This window comes from Aphis gossypii, chromosome 3, assembly GCF_020184175.1.
Source record: "Aphis gossypii isolate Hap1 chromosome 3, ASM2018417v2, whole genome shotgun sequence".
NCBI classification, from domain to species: domain Eukaryota; kingdom Metazoa; phylum Arthropoda; class Insecta; order Hemiptera; family Aphididae; genus Aphis; species Aphis gossypii.
Genome location: NC_065532.1, coordinates 34141911 through 34167594, shown reverse-complemented (window position 1 = coordinate 34167594; position 25684 = coordinate 34141911). Strand labels below are relative to the sequence as shown.

The 25684-nt window shown below is 29.5% G+C and overlaps 1 protein-coding gene across 2 annotated transcripts; it reads right to left on the bottom strand.

Moving 5' to 3' along the window:
* Positions 1-570: 570 nt before the first annotated feature.
* On the bottom strand, positions 571-23997 carry LOC114121093 (D-2-hydroxyglutarate dehydrogenase, mitochondrial-like). 2 transcript variants are annotated; one of them, XR_007605057.1, is made up of 8 exons: positions 23423-23997; positions 18372-18569; positions 14107-14300; positions 10168-10336; positions 8411-8697; positions 6761-6932; positions 2666-3023; positions 571-966 (listed from the first exon to the last, which is right to left on the bottom strand). XR_007605057.1 is itself a non-coding variant. In XM_050203992.1 (7 exons), the coding sequence occupies exons 1-7, from the start codon at positions 23676-23678 to the stop codon at positions 2752-2754; spliced, it is 1548 nt and encodes a 515-aa protein (XP_050059949.1). In that variant the 5' UTR covers positions 23679-23997; the 3' UTR covers positions 1990-2751. The 2 variants fall into 2 exon arrangements, 1 of the variants encoding a protein (XP_050059949.1); XM_050203992.1 differs by lacking the exon at positions 571-966 and having other exon boundaries at positions 1990-3023.
* Positions 23998-25684: the final 1687 nt, after the last annotated feature.

Here is a 25684-nt window from a genome sequence, read left to right as displayed (position 1 = left end):
ATAACGATGGTTTTAGTTGCAATTAATATTAAATAGTTATAGATATAATATGTTATTATATAATAATTATAAATTTAAATACTAAATAATTTAGGTTAGAAAAATTTTGAATACTGCAGAAACTTAAAGTTAGAACGCTATTATGTACAATTTATAATTATATTATTTAATAAATGACTTTGGATTACTCTTTTTACACAACTAAAATTAATAGGAATGCACATTTTTAGTTAAATATTTTTTTGATTTTTTGCTGATCAAACATTTCCAGCGTACCAATATTAATTAATATGTATAATTCTGGAAATTATATAATATAATTATACATATTTTGCTCATGGGATTTAAACTCAAACATATTTTACAAATTACGTATATGTGTTATTTGCTATAGGTAATTATTTTTAATTGCGTAATTTAAAAATATAAAGATATTAGTCTTTGACTTGCTGAATTAGGTACCAATTTATTACTCATGGGCCATACCATACTACCATAGACTCTATAATACGGTCTATAAATATATTGTATAGTAATAGAGTATTAGACTATTAGTTTAAACGCAAGAAATTAGTATAATTGTTTATTGGTTTTATATTTATTGAAATCAACAGCTATAATAATGATAAATAATTTTATTTACACATAACTTAAATTAATTACGTTAATTTAAAATTCACTTATTTTTAGAATATAAAACATAAATATTAATGCCTCGTTACAGAAACATCGATTACAGTTAAATGGATCATCAAATATTGAACAGTTCTTTAAACATCGAACAACGACCCATGATTGCGCTATTCAATTTAAATGAGCCGTTAAGCTTATCAAATTTCGTGCGACCCTAAGAAATAAATGAATTCGTTAAATATTTTTTCATTGGTTTTATTCGGTACAATGCACTTCAACTAGTGGCTGTCAGTTGTCACCATCGGCCTAACTGTTATAAATATCGTATTTGAACTAAAAAAAAAAAAAAAAATGAGAAAAATTGTATTAATGTTTAATAATTTTTGTACAAATAACAAAAAGATGTAAGCAATCAATAGTATTTATAAAACACTTAAACTTAATAAATCAATTAACCATATTATATTAAAAAAATCTAATTTATTTTTAATATACTCATTAATTTTTTCATAACATGAGTATAGTTATTTCTTTTCTTTTCAAACATATTAATATTTTAAACTCCATTGTATTTTACGTCATGATGAAATGTACTATACAAATAAAATAAAAAGAATATGTGCCATGTCGTATATTACTATTATATTTATTCGTATAGAACTAAAACAATTTATTATTTAGGTATTTCCATTAATGGGATTTTTTTTTATCATACCTACGGAGACTTGTTGATAATATAATTCCATTATTGCATTACATTTAAAAAAATATTATAATTAACACTCACATGTTGGCAAGGTTTTTGATTTTCATAGATAGCTTAATTTTTGCTAAATAATGGTATATAATTGATAGTTATCGATCAGATTAGCGTTTAAAAACAAAGTTTAATAATTACTTAGTGTATATTATCAAGTAACATAAAAAAAAAAAAAATTTCAATATTATCTTTGGCACGAAATCAGTGTTGGCTATAATTTTGGTTCTATAAATTATGTTCTCTACACCTATTATGCGTTCTTATAAAGATAACTATCGGACGTGATAGAGTAATTTAAAATAGTAATATTGGTTATACAATACTGTCGATGAGTGTACAGCGAGTCTACCGTGTATAGCTTCTTGTTTTAAGTTCACCTTCACATATGGATATGGTAGGTACTACTATTGCAATGTTTACATAAATATATGTACAGTGATTGGGAAATAATCATAAATTCACAATCATTGTCAATATTTTGTATTTATTTTGTATACGATTGCGAAATCCAATAAGATATAAAGGACCCAAATAATTAATAGACTTATAAATAGTAATAATAACTGCTATGATAAACTTATAAACTTCATTCGACCTCTATATCAATTATTTCGTTTATTTAATAAACAGCGAAAAGTAAACAAAATAAATCGATTTTAATCGAACATGATGGGCAGTAGTAATAGAGGTTGTACAAATATTTAGGATTCACATTATCGTATCTATTGTTCCTTACATCGTGTATATATGAATCATAATATTATATAGTTATATAGTATGTCCATTTGCTTTAACAAATACTATCGATAGGAAAATAAGAAATATGACGTATATTGTATTGTTACACTTATATATTAAAATTTAATATAATGATAGCGTGTACAACAACGTGACTATGTATTTATGGAAAATAATATTGTTATGTTGGACGATCCTTATTTTCTCGTCCTCTCTGGAATCGCTCTGTATATAAAAATATGCTTTTTATTTCTATAACGTGACAACGAGTAACGACTACGGTACATTATTCAGTAGTAAATAATACACACACACACACGTACACACATTGTAATATATGTATATCGATTTGCAGAAATTGTATTTTATTTAAATAGCTCCGGGGTTTGGACATAACGAGGAGAGTAAACTGTTTCTGTAGTTAACCACATCGCAGCACAAACCCTTTCCCGTACCCATGTATATATATATATATAAACGTAATTCCATATACATATTATATATTTATATATGTGCTCGTGTATGTATACGTACCATAAAGTTTATCACCACGGTTGACGTATATATAAGGTATTATAAATATATATATAAATATTAGAGGTTATTTTTTCGATCCCGGATTACTGGTCGCCGGCCGCCACGGTCGGGATGACTTTGTAAGGGTTCAGAATATGCTTTGGGTCCATGGTGTTTTTCAGGCTCCGCATAAGGTCGACGGCCGACCCGCTTTTCGTGTACTTCAGGTATTTCGTTTTTGACAAACCGATCCCGTGCTCAGCACTGACGCTTCCCCGGTGCTTGGACGTCCACCCGTAGACGAATGGATCGATTATTCGGGCTAGTTCTTCGTCATACTTCGACGTCACCACGTTTAGATGTAAGTTACCGTCACCTGTAACACGACGACACGCGAGATGTAAGTATAATAATGTACTACGATGGGACTAATTATTAGTGTAGAAAAATCGTTTTAACACGAATCTACCGAAATTATAATCGGTTACAAGAAACATAATGTTTAGATTCCCTTTCATGCATTTTTGTTATAACCGATTTCCGTCGAGCGAGGTAGGTAACTGACCGCTGTTGGGCGTTGCAGGTATATATGCGCGTAACCGCGGCCCGAGGGCGTTTCATGTTATTATAATACATAGATGTAGGTATATGATATAAATAAATTATATACGTTGTAATACACAGCGGTCACGCCGGGTTGGCGAATAATTACTGAAAAGTCGATACGAATATTATATTACGCGCCTCTGTCTCGCCGACGGAGACGCTCATGTTAATATACAGACGATGAGAAAAATACCACCTCGGGCTATGGTGTACCTATATATATACGATTATTCGAGTAGTTCTAAAACTGTCAATGTATGTACCAAAAATGTGATACACTGATTAAGTGGTTTTAAAGTTTCACGATAACATTACGTTACATTGTCTTAATTTTGTCTTGAAACCGAATTCCAAAACTCACTATTTTTCTGCTAGAAATAAAATTTAAATGTAACTTTTTCAAAACTTAATAACTATATTATCTCCTCCGTCAGATTTTGTGAGTTTTTTTTTCTAGATTAAGTATGTATACTTTCAATTTTAAAAATAATTGTCTGTAGTGGTAATTGGTAAACAAAATTTAATAACCATTATTTTGTAGAATCAAAACTTGTAATCTACGTATAATTAACATAATGGTTTTCAATTTATAATATATTCCTAATTATTTAATATTATAGTAGGAAACCATTTTAGCACGTTATAAACTAAAATATGAAATTATTATTTTCACCCGAGCTTTAACTGTTGACTGTTGTTATTAAATAATTGTGAGTTAATTTTTTTTTCAAAAATAACTTACTTATATTAAATTCCAAAACTCAATTACACATCTGAGTCCAAAACTAATTACCTGAAATAATTTTTCTTGAATATTACTATTTGTTTTAAATAGTTTTTGATTTAAAATACGTTAAGGCATTACAAAAAATTGCATGTTAAATCCATAATTGTTTTAGAAATTATACACAGTATTTTATTCTAATTTCAAAAAAATGTAGATAACAAGTTATATAAATAATAATCTACTCCTACTTATTGAGCCATAAAAGATTGTTATCTATATACATTATCTGTCGGGATTAAACACAACTCAACATATTATGTCCACATAATACACCTTTTTCCACTTTTGGGTAGGTATATATATTCTAATTTATAAACAGTAAAAATCTGAGTTACAATTATAATATGTTGATAAGACTAATAACTATAGTCAATGTTTTATAGCTTCTCTGAAGTTATTAAGTACATTTTTTTTTTTTGATCTACAGACCCTAAATATTTTTTCACCTAAGATCTAAATCTGTTTGTTCACTGTCGTACATAATATGTTGGAATTAATCAAACAAGTAAAAAACAAACATAAAATAATTCGCGTCCGCAAAAGCCTGGTTTACGTAGCGTGGTTGACTTTTAATTCATTATATCTATATTATGTTGTTTGGGTAGATGAAATTAAATAAGTTTAAGCTGCAGGTATTCAGTCGGCGACCCTGTTGACATTTGTTCGTATTACTACAGTTGCGCGGGGATGGAGTCGGTGAGGAGCCTTCGACGTGAAAGCTCACGTAAACTCGGCGGGTATTGTTGTACAGGGTTTTAGAATTGCCACCATAAGATCTAAGTCAAATATATGACTAACCTAGTTCCGGTATAGGTTATACGCACTGTTGGTTTATCATCCTACATGTGCGGTTCCATTTGTTTACCAAAAACCGGATAATATCATGACTGACGTCAATTTTTTGTGACCGATTGCGCAGTGGTCGTATTATGTAAACATCGGAGCCCGTGATTTTTAACATGATAGTAAATAGTATAATGGTACAGAATACAACATAAACAAATTACATAGATATCAATATATTATACATTGTTTTGTTATCCACTGTTACGTGGAATTTTTGATTTAATAAACATTAATTCGTGCAGAAACATTTTAGTAGATAATGTACAATAATGTACAATCGCCTATATAATTATTAAATGGAATAGTGCACATATATATAATCTGTCATGGGGCAAAGGAGGAAACAAAAATAAATAAATGTTTTTCGAAGTCATTCATAAATAAATTATTTTGTATAGAATAGTATCTATGAATTACCCAAATTTTTGTAAAAATTGTACTCCTCTACACTTGATTTTCTTTAAGAAATAATGACCTATGCACTTGTTCGCATGGAGTAGAATTAAATCAACTTTAATCAATTATTTAATAGTTTCGTTTGTCCAAAATAACTCAATAACTCATTTACACATATATATTATATTATTTACGAATGTAAGTACACCTATTGAAGTAATAAATTGAAAACAAACAATTTGTTCGATTATTTTTTCTGGTGTTGTTGTGGACTGTGTACAATTTAATAAGTAACGTAAAATAATATCAATTATTGTATTTTATTTCATATATACTTATGTCAGCGTTTGGTATTACTGCGCCTATCGACGGGCACCGAAGAACTAAAACTCAAATACTTATTATGAGCACTTATAGACATAATCGTATCTTATTTTATTGAGTTGTCTCAAACACAATTCAAAAATAGCTTTATACCTATATCCAATTTAATTTGATTAATTTGATTCTTCGACGAAGGAAATGATATTTTAATATTTATTATTTATAAAAATGATGGTTAAAAAAATATTTGCTATACTGAAAAAATCCTAATTTAAGACCAAGGAGTAAAGGTCGACTACTCAATCGGCCCTTTAAATCCAATATTGAATTAAATGTATATATAGACTGTAAGCATACGTAAAATTACATACTTTGGTGTAATTAATTTCATAATTAATAATTCCATACTTCTTTATATTTGATTTTAAACAATAAGTTGAGTTGTAGACGTCAAAGAAAATATTTACCAACATTTTTTTACTAAAATTTAAAAATAAAATATTTTAACTTTTATAATCATCATGAAAATATTATAAATATTTAAATAGTTTAATTAAATATTTATTTGTATTTCTTGGCATTAAAATGGCACGTTGCCATGATTTAATTTGAAATTGCTTTATAATAGCTTAATGAGAACATATTTAATTTATTGAAATAAGTTATAATTATCATATAATAATATTATTCTAAAAAAGAAATCGTTCAAATATTGTTTTTTAAATATCGTATAGTAAAACAAGATAAACATAATGCTTGGTAAATAATATAGACACAATTATGTTATACTCATATGTACAATTTTTATCGAAATAAAAATAATAAATAAATCTATTTACTACTAATGTACATAATCTTAGGTATATATAATATAATATAAAAGCACTCTATTAATGTTTTATTATTATTATTTTTTTTTGGAATTATCATTTATCAATATAAAATTTATTAAGTTTAATCGAATACTTATATTATAAATCATTAAAGTACCTATCTAATTATTGTGTTTTGTGAAATTTTATCACAGTATTTCGATTTCAGTTGTATTCACTAGTAACTTACGTGGACTTTGGTCATAATAACAATAATTACAAATCGAATTATTAATAACAATTTAACATTTGTACCAAATATTATTAATTTTTTTAACTCACCTATGTGACCAAATCCACAAACGGCTTTAACATCTTCAATGTCCTTAAGTTTTTCTCGAGTTAACTCAACAATTTCATAAAATCGGCTCAGAGGTAATGATATATCGAAGCTGTACACGTAGCCTAGCTTTAATAACGCTTCAATTATTGTTTCACGTACTTTCCATATTTTCTGAAAAAAATAATTGTTTTTGGTCTTATACTACTTTTATCTAATTCCAACAGAATAATAAGTATTGTGTTCATCATAAGGTAAATACTATTATATAACTCAAAATAGCAATAACCCTTATAAGTTCTATATTATTGCGAATTACAATATTTTAGATATGCATCTATGATTATTATAATATTGTATTATAAATACTACATTGTATATTAAATTGGTTTAAAGTAAAAATCAAATATAATTACCCAGTGGTGTATTTAGGATTTATTTGAGGGGGAGATATCCCTCCACACGAAAAACATGAAGATACTATCAATTTATTATAACTATAATATCTAATATATATTATATATAGGGCTCGGATTTTAAAACATAAATAAGCAACAAAAAAAGCACTCGATTGTTTTAAAAATGCAAAAAAAAAAACAAATTTATTTTTAAAAAAAGCATGACCAAAAATTAACATAAACTAGTTATAAAAATGAATAAAAATATTCGAAAAATTAATTTAAATTAAAGAAAGAAATATGTACCATGTATTTCCCAGGATTTTCAGTAGTAAAACTGACTCTATTGTCCGACAGAACATTTTTATACATAGAAAAAGAACTCTCTACATCTACTAAAGTGATCTGTGCATACTTCACACCAGAGGTTTCAAATTACAAGTTACAACCTTAAATTTTAAACTTTGAAATGGTAGATATCGATGTTATAGGCACACTAACCGTATGGGTACCTACTACCTACTGAGGTATGTAATATAGATCGATAATCGATACATTTAATAATCAAACCGATAACGAAAACAATAATAATCCATTATAAACAATAGTCCGCATTCTGGGTTTTTACGTTTCTTATTAACTGATTTTTTTTCATTAAAATAGCATAATAAACATAAACAAAAATCCTCAGCTGGGATAATTTTAATAAGCAAAGAAAAACGTTTACTTAAAAAGTAGAAAAAAATCGGTGTATTTGCTATCAGAATGACGTGAAATGAATTTATGTATTGATATTAGATCTCTATCTCTTATATATAAAAAGATAAAATCCGAGCTGTAATATTATATGTTCATATAGTAGGTGCATAAACGTTCTAATATTAATATAATAACCTATTAAATAATGAAACATTTATTTATTTATCATTTATAAAACAAACTGTTACTGTAGCTTTCTAGGTTTTTTTTTAACTATTTCGTCAATAATTTCTTCAACATTCAATCTTATGTGATTATGAATGTAAAGCTTTGTTAGCCCATTCAATCTGGACTAAATTTAAAATAATATTCAAAATTTAAACAATTAATAAATACAACAAATATTTCATTAATGAATATATAGGGAATATTTACCTCCTTCATAGAATTCCTTAATATGTTTTTAATTTTTTCATACAAGCTAAAAAAAAGTTCAAGGTGGAGGTATATCTCCCTTATCTCCCCCTCTCCTCGTAAATAAACCACTGTAGTTACCTGTATGCTGGACATCTGATCAGTCGTTGTTGCATCGGAAATTACTGAGTCACCGAGAGCTTTTTCTAGAACATTTTCCATGTTTTGTCCGATAGTCGGTTGACTGGAAGCAAGTTCGATAAGTACATAAAATGGATGGACGTTGGCGATTGGACACGAAAGATGAAGTTTGCTTTCTACGAACGTCACAGCTGTATTATCCAGGAGTTCGAAGGATGATAGCGTTTCTCCAAACTCAGCACGAGCAATTGAGAACAACTTCAGAACTTTGTCATAACTATCCAATCCTGTTAATTAAATTAAAGATAAATTTTACTAAAATGGAAAAATGATTTATAGTGAATGCGTTCCTGGCTGGAATTCATAAAAGAATATGAACAATTGTATGATTTGCACAGTAATGGTGTACATATACATATTATATATTAAGTACGAAAATCAACTTAATATGTAAAAATTTGTCACTATTAAACTGCGGTATTAGCGCTGGCATATTTCCATTTTTTTTTATTTAGTTTGTTTCATGTATCGTATACCTACGTAAGTTTTATTTGCACCAACAAAAAAAAGGATATGTAATGTATAATGTATATAATTTTGGGTTTACATACTATGTTTACATATAAATAATAGTGTTATTCCATTTTCTCATTATATTTTCTAAGGAAAATAGGAAAATACGTTGGAACAACCTATATATATAATATAATATATTTTATGTTATCGTTTTAACTTGTAGCGATTTATATAAACAGATAACTCTTACAAACATAAACCAGCTAACTTCTACGCTGGACTTATTTCACTAAAAATTATTTTCTAAGTTATTATTTTTTAATACTTCCACCTGTCAAGTTTTAATGCATATAGTATTTATTACCACTTATTACTTATCGGATTCACTACGATAAAATATTTTAAACGTACAATAAATAATTTAAAAATAAAACTATAATAACTATATTAAATTAATTATTTCAACTTAATATATTTTTAAGATCCTAACTTTATTTATAAACTGATATTCACTATATACAAAATGAATTAATTTTTTAAATTTGCTTAAATATTTGTGCTACCTTTGGTAAAATTAATAAATATTAATTTTAATATGAGAATAATGTCACATCGTTTTAATTTGTCAGTCATAATTTAAATAACAAGTAAACATTTCACACTTATCCTACTATCATAATATCATTAACCAGACCATCATCAAGACAATAAAGTTTACCACACGCGTAATCTCTGTGACCATATTTTGAACAAAATACACAAATGCTTTCATTAATTGTTTTTCTTAAGTAAGCACGAAGCGGAATAAGTATCGTTTAATTTTAAAAGAAATGCTCAAGAATTGATGATATTGTCTGAGTTATGGCTATTAGCCATGAGGAGTTTGTTAAACAAATATTTTTGATTAAAATGCTATTGTTAATTAAATTGTTTGTTGCATAGAATAATAAAAATCTGATACAATATTTTTAAAGAAGAATTATTTACAGTACGGTACATTTTTTGTTAGTTTAATTTAACATCAGTCTAGAGTGTCCAGGTAATTGATTTGATAACTAATAATTTAGTAGTTATAATGTGTGCTATCTTATAAAATATAATTAAAAAAAATAACTTATGAATTTTCGAGATAAATAATTAAAGACCAACTGGGTTATTTTACAAATAAATTTAAAACGAAAAATAATTTATAAAAATCTAAAATTGTGAATAGATATAAAATTTAATGAGAGTTTATTTACCGATGAATGCCACATTCACGTGCTTTGGAAGGGTAGGACAAAGTATCGCTACTTTGGTGACAATGCCCAACGTTCCTTCTGAACCAATAAATAAATGTTTCAAATGATATCCTGTGTTGTCTTTTCGCATTGTATTTAAACAGTCCAAAATCGTACCATCCGCAGTGACCTATACGATTAAATAAGATTATCTTATTGTTTTTTAAAATAAATATTAATAATGTTTATTATTTGATAAATAAAATAGAAATAACATGACGAATGAGGAAAATTATTCCCTAATATCCAATAAACGACAATTAATATTAAGTATTAACTGTATAACGACAGTTATTTTATACTGCAGCAAAATACATTATTAAATAGTAAACATTTAAAATATATTATTATAATAAAGGTATTATTAAACTATTATTATATAAGTGGCGTTAATAATAAAATGTTTGTTGTTCCAAACGAACATTCGTTACGGACGGGACATACAACACTTATTTTCCCACTATAGGTTGTATCTCTAATATAAATATTTAAAAATATTCGTTTCACCTGAGGTATATTAATATTTTATTATAATAATTATGGTGTAAATAATATTATGCAGTACAGCACATATATAACTATATACATTATATTAAAAAAACGAGGTTGCGTCTAATTAAAAAAAAAAATCTCGTTCACAGCCTTGCAGTAAAATTTACTAAAAAGAAAAGGAAAAAAAATAAATGGCTTTAATAAATAAAAAGAGGGTTGGCGTCGTGGGTATATATTATAGTGAGCCTCGAGAGTTTCGGTAGATGTCTGGGCGATAAAAAAAAGAAAAGAACAACATGAAACACTGATTTGATTAAAAAAAAAAGAAAAAGTGAAGTTAAAAGAAAAAACCGAACCCACTTAATTGAGCGTCGGGCCGATTGCTAAATCACCGGCGACGGCGGCAGACATACGCAATTACAACAGTGGCGGTTGAGAGGGAACTGATGTCGTTTGGGAACCGATGGGTGGCGTGGACAAAGGGGAAAGTGGAGGCTGTGGCATTCCGTGGAAACCGTATACGCACTGTGCATACCAATTCCGATTTCGGTGCCAATGAAAACACACGTAATTAAGCGAAAGTTTAGGGCCCCAAAGCCGCGTATTCGACCGTTCAAACTCATTTTGGCACCGCCACGCCATTGCCGTCACGGAGCAGTTTATTATGTTGAGTTTTTCCATCGTTGTTTTTTATTCGTTTTTGACGCAGCGGAAAACAGAAAGAGAGAGAGAGAGAGAAAAAGAAAACATTCCAATACGTTTCTCGTAAATTAGGTAGGTAGACGTAAAGTTATGGGTTCGTTTAAAATTTAACCACCAAAGATCACACACATTTTGTACGTATTTAGATTGCAAGCTATACCAAAAATATAACAATATTATGTAATTGATTATATTAAAATACAGTACAAAGGAAAAATGTTAAGGTTGGGTATGGGTATATAAGTTTTTAAATTTTAGTATTATTGTGAAACTCCGCAGTAGATTGGACGAGGGGACTTAAACTAGTGACAAAGCAAGAATAGGAGAATTATTGAATATTTGATTTTAGCTAAATATTATACGCTCAAGTGTTCTGTTGTCTGTTTTGCGATATTCTAGATATAGGTGCTCTCTACGGCGTGTGATGGAAATCAAGTGGTTTGAGGAAAATAGCCAAGGGGAATTGAGGACTTGTTCAAATTTGGTTTTGTGTATTGTTTGCGTTAATGCATATTTAATTTGGGAAGAGAGAAGTTTAATTTTATTTTTTGAGGTCTTAGAGAATAATGGAACTCAGATGAGTGTAGAAGAAGGAAATACAAAAGCTTGTTTAGTGTATTAATTATACGAATAAATTTATAATTTAGTATTTGTAGCATAATACATAGGATCATACAATAATAATCGTATCATATTGTCATAAGTATAGATCGTATATGTATTACTATTCAGTAATATTGATCAAGCTACTACAATATCACATTATAGCATAATGAAGACTGACGGATATGTTAAACAGCTACAAGTAATTTTCGAGTAAAATTACATTAAGCAGTTGTCATGATTTAGAAAAATTCGATTACGTACTCTATCGGTTGCTAAATGGCATTTTGTACAGTAATTATTTCAATCGATCTGTCGTGTTTATTTAGGAATAAGGATTAAGGGCACAATATAATAATCACTATTGTCTCAAATTATTTTTTACACGTCGATTAGGTGGACTCCTGTGCTATGGAAAACTTCATATCACATCATCGAGTTTCACGAGAATTCGTCAATGTTAAAATATATAGCCGCGACGGTTTATAAATAAAATTGAATAAATGTATAATCGGTGAATATTTAACTTCTGTCGACTCGTGGTGTACGAGTATAATATTATCGCCCGAAAACGAAATGATTGTAATCAGCTATATCGATGCAGAGCCCCTTCTCACCCACTCACTTAGTCATAACGCTTAACGCGATGGTGCAGTGTATTAAATAAACAAACAGGTAATGTCTATACTCTATACGTATAGTAATTTTCCGTTTTGTGTTTCAACTTTTAATGATATACATTATTTTTCGTTTTGCGTGTTTACATTTTCTAACGTTATTATTTAAGCAGTTCAGCTCTGTCCGTTTCGGGTTTAGAATACATTAGGCGTATAATAATAGCAATAATACGCACGAGAATGTTTTGTTAACTAAAACTCGGGAAACATGCGAAAACAAAACAAAAAAAAAAAAAAAAAACACTAAAAAGCATTTAGATAGGCGATCGCGTCCAAAATTATCGACGTAAACCCCTCCAAAGGCTATCAGCCATTGTAAAATATAAACTACGAGTAAAATATTTATAGTGAACGACAGTCACGAAAAATAAACAGCGGCTATCATCGGTACTCAAACCGTTAGTATGATAATTAATAATTATATATATAGAGTTGATATGAGTAATCTTATAATGGATTAATACGAAAACATATTGGGTACGTATATTATTATATTTGCCTATAATCGAGTTTATAGCTTGCACATCGCGAATGTATGGGTTCACATTTGCATTGGTATATATAATACGCCTACGCGCGGATTAAAACGATTGTACATGGTTATTACTTATTACGACAAATCGACCATGAAAACGACTTGTTGTGCGTGGGGTAGGCAGTAAATTCGGTATACGACTCGCAAAAGCTCTGCGCACATCATTACATAATAATGTATATTTTAACAAGATATATCGTAAATCGATCATTATTATTAAACCGTTATACCTGTGTACTGTAATAGCTATTATCTATTATAGTGCAGTTACCATATAACAGGTATCATAAATTCATAACAGCAGCCTTCGTGTTTATTATTCAATTTATATTATTTTTGCATTCAAACGGTGCAGTCTACCGCACGCGTCCGCGTTATGAAATTTATCGGGACTTATCATCACGGTTTTCGGTCATTGCATGTGTATACTAACCATATACACTGCAGTCACCATGTCATCGTAATCATCATCGTCGTCGTCGCCGGCGTCACCCTATGTACACATAATAATAATATCTACACGCGGCGAAGTAATAAGTATACACACGTATGTATATCGCTGGCAGCGGCGTGTGTGAGTGCACGAGGCCCACAGGGTTTTCCGGTCGGATGCACACACTCAAAACCCTCTCGGGGGTCGCACACACATATATATTATGATCCCATCAATCGAATAAAACCAGACGGTATATATACTGACGATGAGGGGGTGGCGAGTAAAACACACACACACATCGAGCACAGGACCTAACGAACCGTCGATTGGGGACGATATATATACACGTGTGCCATCCGCAGCCCCATGGTTTGATCCTGTCGCGGAATCGCAATGGCGGCGATTTACGCGACTATATGCCCATCACCCCTCTGTTTTTCTATTTATCGACTTACGGCTTCTAGGCCCAAGACGCACCCCTGCAGCGTGCCGTACCGTATGACGCGTATGCCGCCGGCGTTGGTCGACACGTTTCCGCCGATCTGACAACTGCCCTTCGACCCCAAGTCCAACGGCATCATGTACCCATGACCATCCACGTGCTTCATCAACGACTCGAGCACGCATCCTGCTTCGCACACCAACACCCCTATAAAACGGTACAATATATTATTATATTATTAAAATGTATATGATATGATATGCGTATACGTGTATAAGTATAATATTATATAGTATACAAGTACTTTATACCACTATTCACTGTATTATTATAATTGGTAATCATAACTGCAACTGTGTATAATAATATATACATTTAAATTTTGTATGCTGCAGCTATTCATTGTTATCAAAAAGAAGGGTCCGACCGGCAATAATAATTATCGTACAATGTAAAATGTTATACGCTATTACTTTCATATAGTTAAATATATTTGTCTACAATGTGATTTTTTATAAGGTGTCGACTGTCGAGGCTCTAGATAGAACACTTCTGAATATTATGAATTGTAACAGACCTATAGGCGAAATACGGGAATTACAGTTTTACATTAGCTGGGACTTCAAACAAACTTGTCTCGTTTTACCACACGGGAAACGTGCAAACAAAGTCCAAGTCTGCTTATAAAATTTTCATTCTTATGGCTTAAAGTTCAGGTTATGCACTTAGCAGTGAATATGTGTGTTCTCTTATTTTATCTTTAGACATTTCATGTTTAACTGTAAAGCAAATAGTTAATAACCTATGTTTTCACCGTTATTGCTGGCGACTTATATAAAAAAAACCTTGACTTTTATTCAATATGTAGTACAGTTAGTACTATTATTTAAACTACTTATTAATAGCTAATAGATAAATATAAGAATAGTGTTGTGTTATAGTTGTATAGTAAAACGACATGTTTCAAGAACTTATCAAATAATGAATAAATCCAATTTACGTTTTTTTTTTTAAAATTCATCGTGCATAAAGAAACTATGTATTATTATTGAATATTTATATTAATATATTTGTTATTCGAAATATTTGGATTTTGAAATGATTTAAATTATCAGTTATTTTAAATAATTTTTGGTAGTTAATGCAGTAACTTAAAAATATAGAAACAATAATAACTTAACTACTTGATAATTTAGAATTCTAATTTTTAAAACGTGGCACATTATTGATAAGTTAGATAATTTAAATGTTTTAAAGTATTTCGTTTTAATGTTTTATGTTTCAGGGTCCGGGATGTTCGGTTTTTCATAAACGTATTCTGTAAAATGATACAATAATGTTTACGTGCGGACAACATATACGTGTGAAATATACACATGCAATAATTTTTTTTTAAGATATCGCTAAGAATATCATACAATTGACCAAAGCACAAATAGACAATGTGCGTTCACGCTTGCTTTATATAATATCAATCCAAAACATATATTTGTATGCTTATACCTGGCTGTTGTACATAGTATATCAAATTTTCGCAGTCAAATTTTCTTGTACATTTTGGTAGTAAACTGTATATTATTATTATGAATTATTATAAGAGGTATTATTTCAAAACGATCTTCTCATTAAATGTTCAAGAACGTATTATTTCAAAACGTTCTTCTGTATAAATTTACAAGAACGAATAACTTAAAAACGTTTATTAAGTCCATCGTTCAAAAACTTTAATTTTTTTAACGTTTTTTATACGAAATTTTCAAAAAACATAAACAAATTTAACGTTTTTCTAGTAAAATGTTCGGTGAACTATTTATTTATAACGTTACATCTATAACCGTTTTTTGAACATAGCTTGATTTAACGATTATCGCAAATTAAGTTCAAAAACAAATAATAGAACCAAACCGAAAATTAACGGTTAAGGTCACCTTGGTATATACTATATATAATTAAACATCACATCATATATTATAAATTTAGAAGTTCATCGTCCTTTATATTGTATTTAATATTTGTATAATAATAATTATTATTATTCATTATTATTTTGTTTGTTTGCATTGCATGTGTTTAATATGTATATTGTATATATATTTATTTTAGAAATTTGAAATTTTGGGTCTGTTTGCTCCCAAATATTTGAGCCCCCCTCAATATTTCACAGAATCTCTATCTCTGATCTATCTATACTATTTTATTGCATTTTTTTCATGTTTTTATAAAATATAAATAATACTATATTTTTTGAGAAAATGTATTTTTTTTTGTTTAAATATGATTGGTGCTAATTTAACGCTGACGCCACTACTTGAGTAAAATATTTCAAACCTATATAGGCTATAGACATTTTTGACTTTACACAAATCATGCCACGCATTATACTAATACGTATAATATACATTATAGAATATACTTTGATGTGTGGTATTATGAATATTATACGCAAAGGTGGGCATCAACAAGTTAGTTAATTCTTTAATTAACTTAATAGCTTAACTAAAGATTAATTGCCTTTATATATAGTAATAAATAATAACATTGTCCTATTTATAACTGTGGTTAAAATTAGGAGTAATTACACAGTAAAATTTTATTTTACGCGATCATAATGCCAAATAATACAATGATTTCAAATAAAATCTTTATCGATTTAATAATTTAGAAGACCAACACTTCAGAGTTAACACATGTAACTGTTGCCTGTTATTGCTTAAACCATTACAATCATAAGTAACTAGACATTTTCACTAGTACAGTGTAAAATATAATATAAAAATATTGTTCTCTATCAAAAAAAAAAATGTCTTTGTTTGTATTTTTTGTGACGATTGAATTCCAAGAATAACACCAAGTTTGGACACATTATACAGTTGGTATTCTTTCTCATATAAATGGAAAATTGTACCCATTTACCATGTTGAAAGGTTTTTTTTTTAAATAAAAGTATTCCTTTATTTTTTACCTCAGATTCTCAAATCTGCACTTTTTCTAAGGCCAATGCAATGCCTGGTGTGCATCATGTCAGACCATGGGATAATGCTCTGACTGACCTAACCCGTAGTTATATATGTCTACGTATCACAATGTGCAATACTGCAACACGTAAAAAGTAAATGATTATATTTTATTAAAAATCAAATTTGGAAAATAATTAATACGTAGTATGGGTAGTAATTAAAAATAAAAAATAATTCACTTTTTAACCTATGTTAGTTTTTTTCTTCATACTATTGTGAAGTTTAAGATTTAAGTACCTACATTATTTATTAATTATTAATAAGTAGAGCTTAACATTCCGAACATAAATATAACTAGCTCAAGTTATATATTTTTTTTCATTAAGATGGACAACTTCTGATTAAGTTTATTTACAAATTCTAATCACTTGAAATTTTAAAAACTACTGTTTTAATAAGTATATGTTCAACAATTATTTTATTTTATTTGTTGATTGTCCGAAAAGAGAATATGGCTATTAACTTATTCGCTTGGGTGTGTAGTTGGTGGAGAGTGAAAATCAATTTACCTCGATAATCTTTTGTGAAAGAGTTTAGCTCTTTTTTATTTCTGATAATATTAATTGCACGGCCAAAAGATTGAGAAAAAAAATTGTAAATTAACCTTTATAGGCTCTCATATGAGCATTGACAATTTCCCAGGCCAAAGCGTCGGAGTTACACCACATCGTATATAGTATCATCCTACACAAATATCACCCTAAATAACGCACGTTACGGTATAATATATAATATGATATTGTCATGATATATATATTATTATATACATTATAATATGATATTGTGTGAAGTAAATATACGGTATTTCTATATACCTACTCGTCGCCGGTAATATAACACTGTTGAGCATGTACATAGTTTGGCGTGCACAACTCGGTCTATACCAGTATGGTATACATATACCGTGTATACCACAACAACTGCTATAATATACCTACTGTATTACTACTGCAGCCTATATTATGTAGTTTTGACGCTGCCGACCGCGCCCGAGAACCGCACGCACGCGAGAATACGATACAGGGTGCTAAATTATCACAGTCCCAGTCAATAAAATATTTTTTATCCGGACAACGTTATTGAAATACGGTTTTGGAAAATCGTCACCGTGTACATCGTTTGTGTGGCATAATCATCGTACAACATTTATTATAATATCGTCCAATGTCATCATTATTTTATTACATTGTACGCGTATATAAAGGAACAATTATGTTTTTAATACATTTTAAGCTTATAATATACGTATACGCCTACTTACCGGACACCGGATCGAAATTAATTATCTTGTTCATCCGCTCCACAGATAAGACCACCTCGTCGAACAGCGCCACGCTACCGCTCGAAATGCCCGTCTTGCCCGCCTGCGGGCACACCGCAATGCTTCTGTCGTTGCAGTACTTCAATATGTCCGACACGTCTTTTGCGGTTTTCGGTCTTAACACCAGTCCGCTTTCGCCTGCACACACGCATACATCAATCAAACATAACATAATAATGATGATAATAATGAAAATAATAATAAGAAGAACAACAGTAACAACAACGGTATACATAGTTAATAGGTATATACGGTATACCTAATATAGTAAGGAAAACAATCATTAAATATACAAATAATATTTTACGTTGTATATAGTGTATATATTTTTATACATTTCAACATACTAGACAATAGTACCTTGAATTTTGTATTGAGCATTTCTCAATTCATTTTTTTTTTTTTTGAATATGTGTCATTAGTGAAATATAGGAATGGAGGGTGTTTACTGATTTTTAAAACCAGTAATTTATAATTTAATATCCATACAATTTTCTTTTGTCAAGAATATAATATAAATATACTAGATCTATTCTAATAATATTCCATCTATTTTATATGTTCGTAAAATAATTTTTTAGTACTATTTTTAATTTATAAATTTTAATAACTACGAAATTTTAGCTGAGTTAGTGAATCATCCTGATGTGTATGAAGTGTGGGCGTACTTCTCAAGCTGTATGTTTTATCACTATACAAAAATGAGTGTGGTGGAAAGACATGAGACCCTATAAAATCTACGAGTCCCTAGATCGTGTCACCCTAACTCTCATTGACTCTGGGGTTGTATAGTTGCGTCTATATTTGTAATTTGTACATTGAGTGTGTGCGTTTAAGTCCGGACGTTTTATAGCCATAAAATTTCAACGCGACCGTCGTTGTCTGGCTTTTATACCACGATTGTAATAATTTGTTGTCGGCTATAGGCGGCGAATCGGGTCATCCCGCAATATATTATAAAAGAAAAGGCTGCATCCGAGTCGGGTCACCGACTATAATGGAACTTTTTTTTCGATAGAAGTGCACATTAGTTGATTCTCAAATTTGTATTGCCATAATAGCCATATATTAGACGATAGTACGGTATTAACTATATGAATACTAGATTTATGTACAGGTAAAACAATTTAATATGTATTTTTAGTAAAAATCTATAAGACAACTATATAATAACAATTCAAGTCATAAATTTCCTATCTTCACCAAAATATCTCTTGATATTATTTTTACGAATGTATTTTAACAAAAACTTTATAGACGGTTTCAAATGTTTCAACAATTTATTGTCGTAGGTCGGTATGGAGGGGGGGGGGTTATATACCCCGGAAAAATCTATCGTGGGTTATATACTTATAGGTAGATAAGATGAAGTTGATTTTTAGCTGAGTATAAACTCAGAGTGTATGACTCGTGCTGTATTAATAGATATTATATATGATTACGAGTGTAAATATATGAGGAGTAAATAATCTATTTATCGTTTTATTTCACATTATGTAACAATAATTCAATTTTATTTTGTACCGATTTTCGATGGGTTTCACCCTCCGTCAACCCTACGAATTTGAAATGCCATATCCACCCTATATTATGCACCCTAGCTAGAATAAAATTAATTGGAATTTAATGAATATTACACACAAAACATACACTTATATATTATGTGCGTATATATATTTATAAACATCACACGTAGTTTTTATTGGGCGATTGTAAACTCCGCCAGAATATCGGTCAAGATAAAAAGGCATTAAAAGTTCTAATGTAAACTCCACCGGTTTCGAAATTCGAAATCAAAAAAAAAAAAGACAGTGTTACCTAGGATGCTATAAATAGGTGTACCAATGGAGTAATATAAGACTTAAAATATTTACAAATTATACCACATCATTTTAGTTTACATATATGACATACCTAACTATATATTTTTGGATTTTTTGGTTTAACGATTATTTATATTTATTATGATTTTTTTACCATAATTTAAATATTTAATGTGGAGGATTATTAATTATTATTATGAATTTATGAAACATATGATTTTATATTCTTAGATACAAGTGGTACAACGATTTTTTAGGTATTATGATTTTTTTACTATGATTTAAATATTTAATGTGAACGATATGATATTATATTACATTGTAATTTTTTTTTAATAATATATCGTATTAATTTTATACTACTACTTGATTTTCTTCACTGGCGGTGTTTACTTGAACTCAATTTTACCTGATTTTTTTCAGTGGCGGAGTATACATGCGCCCTTTTTATTAAGTTTGTTTAGTTCATTAGTATAAACAGCAAACCAGATGTAATGAGAAATCATTTATTGACTAGAGCACTAGACAATCGTTTATCAAATTTTTATTTTTATTCGAATAATTTTCATTTGTACCTATATGGTAATGTGGAGTTACGTGTACAACATGACTCAAGTACTAAATTATTAATTTTCGTATTAAAATTTTTTTTATAGTTTTTTTAAAATTCTTTTATGATCAATATATTCTATATTCTATAATGTATATTATAATTGGTACTGAAGCAATATAACGGTTAAATATTGTACTACAACACCTAGCTACTTAATAAGTGCTGTACTCTAATGGACATAGCGCTTGTATTTATAATAATTAGTGCTCGGAAGCTATAGGATTTGCATGTTTTCTTTAAAACGTTTATAGTATTTATACAGATTACATTATTAATTCATTATATAATATAGTGTAGAGTTAAAAAATGAAATTACACAAAGTATTTTTCTTAATTCTTTGACAATTTTTCAAAGGTGAAATAATTAAATATTTTAGTACCATTGTTGTAAATAATTTCTGTCTTTGGTTGGTTTTTAAGAGTATTCAATAAATTGTATATAAAGCTATGGAAACATAATATATCTTAAATAATATTGTATCCATATTTTTTTAATTTGATTAAAACAAAATATAAAATTAAAAAAATGTATCTAGAAGTAAAAAATATAATTTTTAATAAATACTTTGAATAATTGGAATAATGGAATTTCACATTTACATTTATTAATCTTTATTTCGATAACCAAAAATATTATTTTTGTCTATTAATTTAATATCCTGAAGTAATAATTTATAAGAATAAGAATCACCGCTTAGTTAGACCAATTAACTTTAAGTTTTGAAAAATTAATGTTTTGTTTTCATTTCTAATTTTTCCTGCCAAATAATTATTTTAAATTACTTGTTTTCATTCAATATATTTGCATTACTTTAGCTCTAGTCCATTTTAGCTACTATACATTTCAAGCTAATCAAGTTTCGATTTTCTGGTTAACAATCATAATAACATGTTGGTTGAAACATAAAACTTAGATATTTTTAATGTATTGTGGACTATTAATAAAATGATAGAGATATAGGTAGACACATAAGGATTCTTCGAATAATTATTTACAACAGTACGTTTAATAATATTTGTTGGTATTTAATTTTCCATGACGTTGAAATATTTGATTTTAATGAATGCAGTTAAAAACAATAAAATAACATATTGATGCCATGATGAGTTCAGTTAGTGTAAAATGAGCTTCTGTGTACCACGTTTTATAAATAAAGATAAACTTACGTGTAATAAGCCATAGCGTACTTTCATATGTGTTAAAAAAGAAATTAACGAGTTTGTTATTGCTATAAAACGTGGCAGAACGAGGGCGCGAATTTATAATTTGAGCAATGTTCATCTGCAGGACAAAAACAATAATTCAGCAGTGGGATTTGAAATTAAACGGTGCGAGAGAAAACCCAGGAATGGGGAGAACACTAAGATAAATGGTGCGCATTTACGGCGCCAGAATATTGAAAGAAAAACGGATTGTGGCGAAAATCAATAACGACCATACATGTATCATGTTTTTGCTGCTTCACGACCACGAGAGTAAAGTATTGTACATACATAGGTATATAAATAGCCATGTAGGAAGGTATTATATAGTTGATAGTTATTTGAACTCTGACCGGTCGGAAACAATCAGTAAACGACTGAGTATTTTTCTCGCTCAAAACGTTATTATCTACATTACTACATCAGGTGTACTGTGTAACTATAAACCTAGAGTTAACACCAAACATTTTTGTCGATCACACATCGATTTATTTCACAACGAGGGGTGAATTGTAAAAGGAATTTTTAGAAACTGTCAAACAAATCAAATTATTCGATAATACATACAAGCAAAAATATAAAATAAGTAAATACCTACCCACTCATAAATAGAGTAGTTCAAATATTCCTGGACACCGTGTCCTCTTTAAAGACCCGACAAAACATTATTTATTACAATTGCTGCGACGGTGTATTTTAGTCAATATTCAATTATATAATGAGTTTGTATGAAGAAAAGTATCATACAATCCGAAAATAGCTTTATAAATAACGTGCGATAAAAATTTCTAGAAATTTCTAGAAATGGAATCGTTATAGGTACCTACATATTATATAAATATTAAAGATTCTTTTCTTACCTATAATAATAGCTGTTCATGTTTTGCTCATCGAAATATTATTATTCACTTGACTTACAGAAACTGATTGCGTAGGTAAATAAGACTTGTTCAGTTTTGAAGTTTCAACGAAATTCGATGAGAAAAAAATATATTGATAAGAAAATAAACAGCTGTAATTCAATTTGACATCTGTTATCAAAAGACGAATATGATAAGAACAGTACGAACAAATTGCACACCTTTCACGCGAAAAATTCAATTATTCCCGAAACGTGTTGGTACTATAGTTATAATTCGGATTATGTCCCTGCCTCATTTTAAGAAACCCTCTACGCGATTTGAATCGATGGTTATTACGAGCAGTGTTAATGTTAGCATAATATACACACGAGGGTTTCGTTTTCACATTTTATTTTCGATTGAAGCGGCTCAATGTCAGAGGCCTTCTGGTGTCACGGCTATGACTTTGGTGCACGATAATAATAACTGTAATATTGTTGTTGCCTTTACCCGACACGTGTTTCAAGTAGTCCACGTTGTACGGCCCGACGTTTTGGGCGCCAGTCAGCACGTTCGGTTCGCCCAACAGCGACCGGAAGTGGCGAACGTCGGCGTCGGTCACGCGACCGTATTCGCCCCGGACGTAGCGTACGTCGTTTACGACCTTTGCGTCCGATGGCACCGCCGACGACCTCTTCCGCCGGCACTGAAGGGCCCGGTGCAAAAGCATCCGTCCGACGTTGGTCGCTGATTTCGACGAATACATGACAACGACGGTTTATGGTGTATCGGTAGACGCCAATAAACGTAGGTAGCAGGTATATTAAGCGCTGACGACGGACCGCTCAGACGACGGTGTAGGTGAGATGGAACCTGCAGTGTCGTGACTACACGAAAGAGAACGTCAATGAATAAATAAATCGCGATAGACGACGGCGACGAAAATGAAAATACGTACAGAAAACTTGTGTTTTATTGTTAATATTATAATATATTACCGCGGAACGGCTAAAAGTATAAGTTGATAAATATATACCCGTGAGCGTCTGTTCTTTGCAACGCACTGTTGAACCGTCGTCGAGGTATATATTTCGATATACTCGTTGTTGTTGCACTGATAACTTACTAAACGGCGTAAAGATAACATACGAAATACAATTATAATGCCATCACAGATTAATCTACGTCGCCGCGTATGAATAATAATATAATTTGTATGTATACTTATAATTATTAGATGTATACATAAATTGATAATTTTAATTTGAACAATTATAATAGGTATATTCGTGGTATTTTTTTCGTGTATAATTTAAATAATGTATAATTATTATTTATTACTCACACAAATTATGCATAAAAGATTAATATTTGGTAGTTATCTTACTTTTCAATTTAGCTGTTGTAACAAATAATAGTTATTATCGTTTTATTGGATCAATGGAATATTCAAATATAATACAGAAAATAAAGACAGAATTCGTTTATTATGAATTATGATATAATTATCATTTACCCTGAGAAAACAATATTTTGTGGTCTCTTGCCCTGCGTGCAATGTGCGCCGATAAGGTCTACTACACGCAATTACCAACGCGCAACCGTTCATTTTAATATCCATATCCATTAATTATAAAATAAATAGGTAGGTATATTGTTCATATTGTTATAAATTATTGCATTTTACTACTATTCATTCGTATCAATGGTTAATATTTATTTTTATATTATAAAAATGACGCGCTTTTTATTTCATTTGAATTATTATATCAAAAATAAAAATGTAAATTACAACTACATTATGAATTACTTGTTTTTAAGTATACACTATTATACACCTGTATGCGTTTCCTTAGAGCCTACACCACTTATCGATGTATTTTCAACATGCAGTGTCGCAGTGGACATGTTATATAGAACATCAAAAAACATTGTTGTTCTAAATTCAATCGGAAGATTCGAAAAAAAAAATATTAGTATACAGTTATTGGTTTTATTTAAATCCCTCAACCATTTAGTTACGTGCCCATGTTCCAAACTGAAATTTAGAACAAATATTATGCTGCACAGCAAGCTTAGATTAAAAGAATCGAATAATGCACCGCGTTTGAATTATTTAACAATTTTAAAACAGTACAAACTATAGTTAATATTGAAGTTACTCAATAGATCAGTAGTGGTTCCCAACCTCTTCTATCCTACGCTCTCTTTGTAGGTTTTCAAAAGTCTCGTACCCCCCTTCTATAATACATTTTTCATTTTTTCCCTACATTCACAATACATTGTGAAATAAAAATAATTAAATCAAGAAAATTTTACTTCGTAATGACTGTTTGCGCCCCCCCCCCTAGTAATGTTTACACGCCCCCTCAGGTTGGGAAATATTGCAGCAATAGATAATAATAGTCTGAAGACTTCATGCTACGTTCTTGACAGGCATAATACACATTATATACACGCACTAGCCACTAACATAATATTGTAAGCCTTTAAATATGCAGTTATACCATAAAAGTAATTAAAATATAATTCTTCGGTCGAATAGACATGTTATTATTATATAAGCACAATAAATAATATTATATTTAGTTTACAGCCGAATGGCCTGATAATACACCCAATACGCGTTGTACCTATGACGGATTAAAATACGTGCCGCATAGGTATACAATCATAGATTTTCTTCAGTACACGTATTGTATTTAAATAATCACAGAACTGTAAAAATTAATAAAAAGAAGTTTTCATTCAAACGTATCATGTAATATGTCA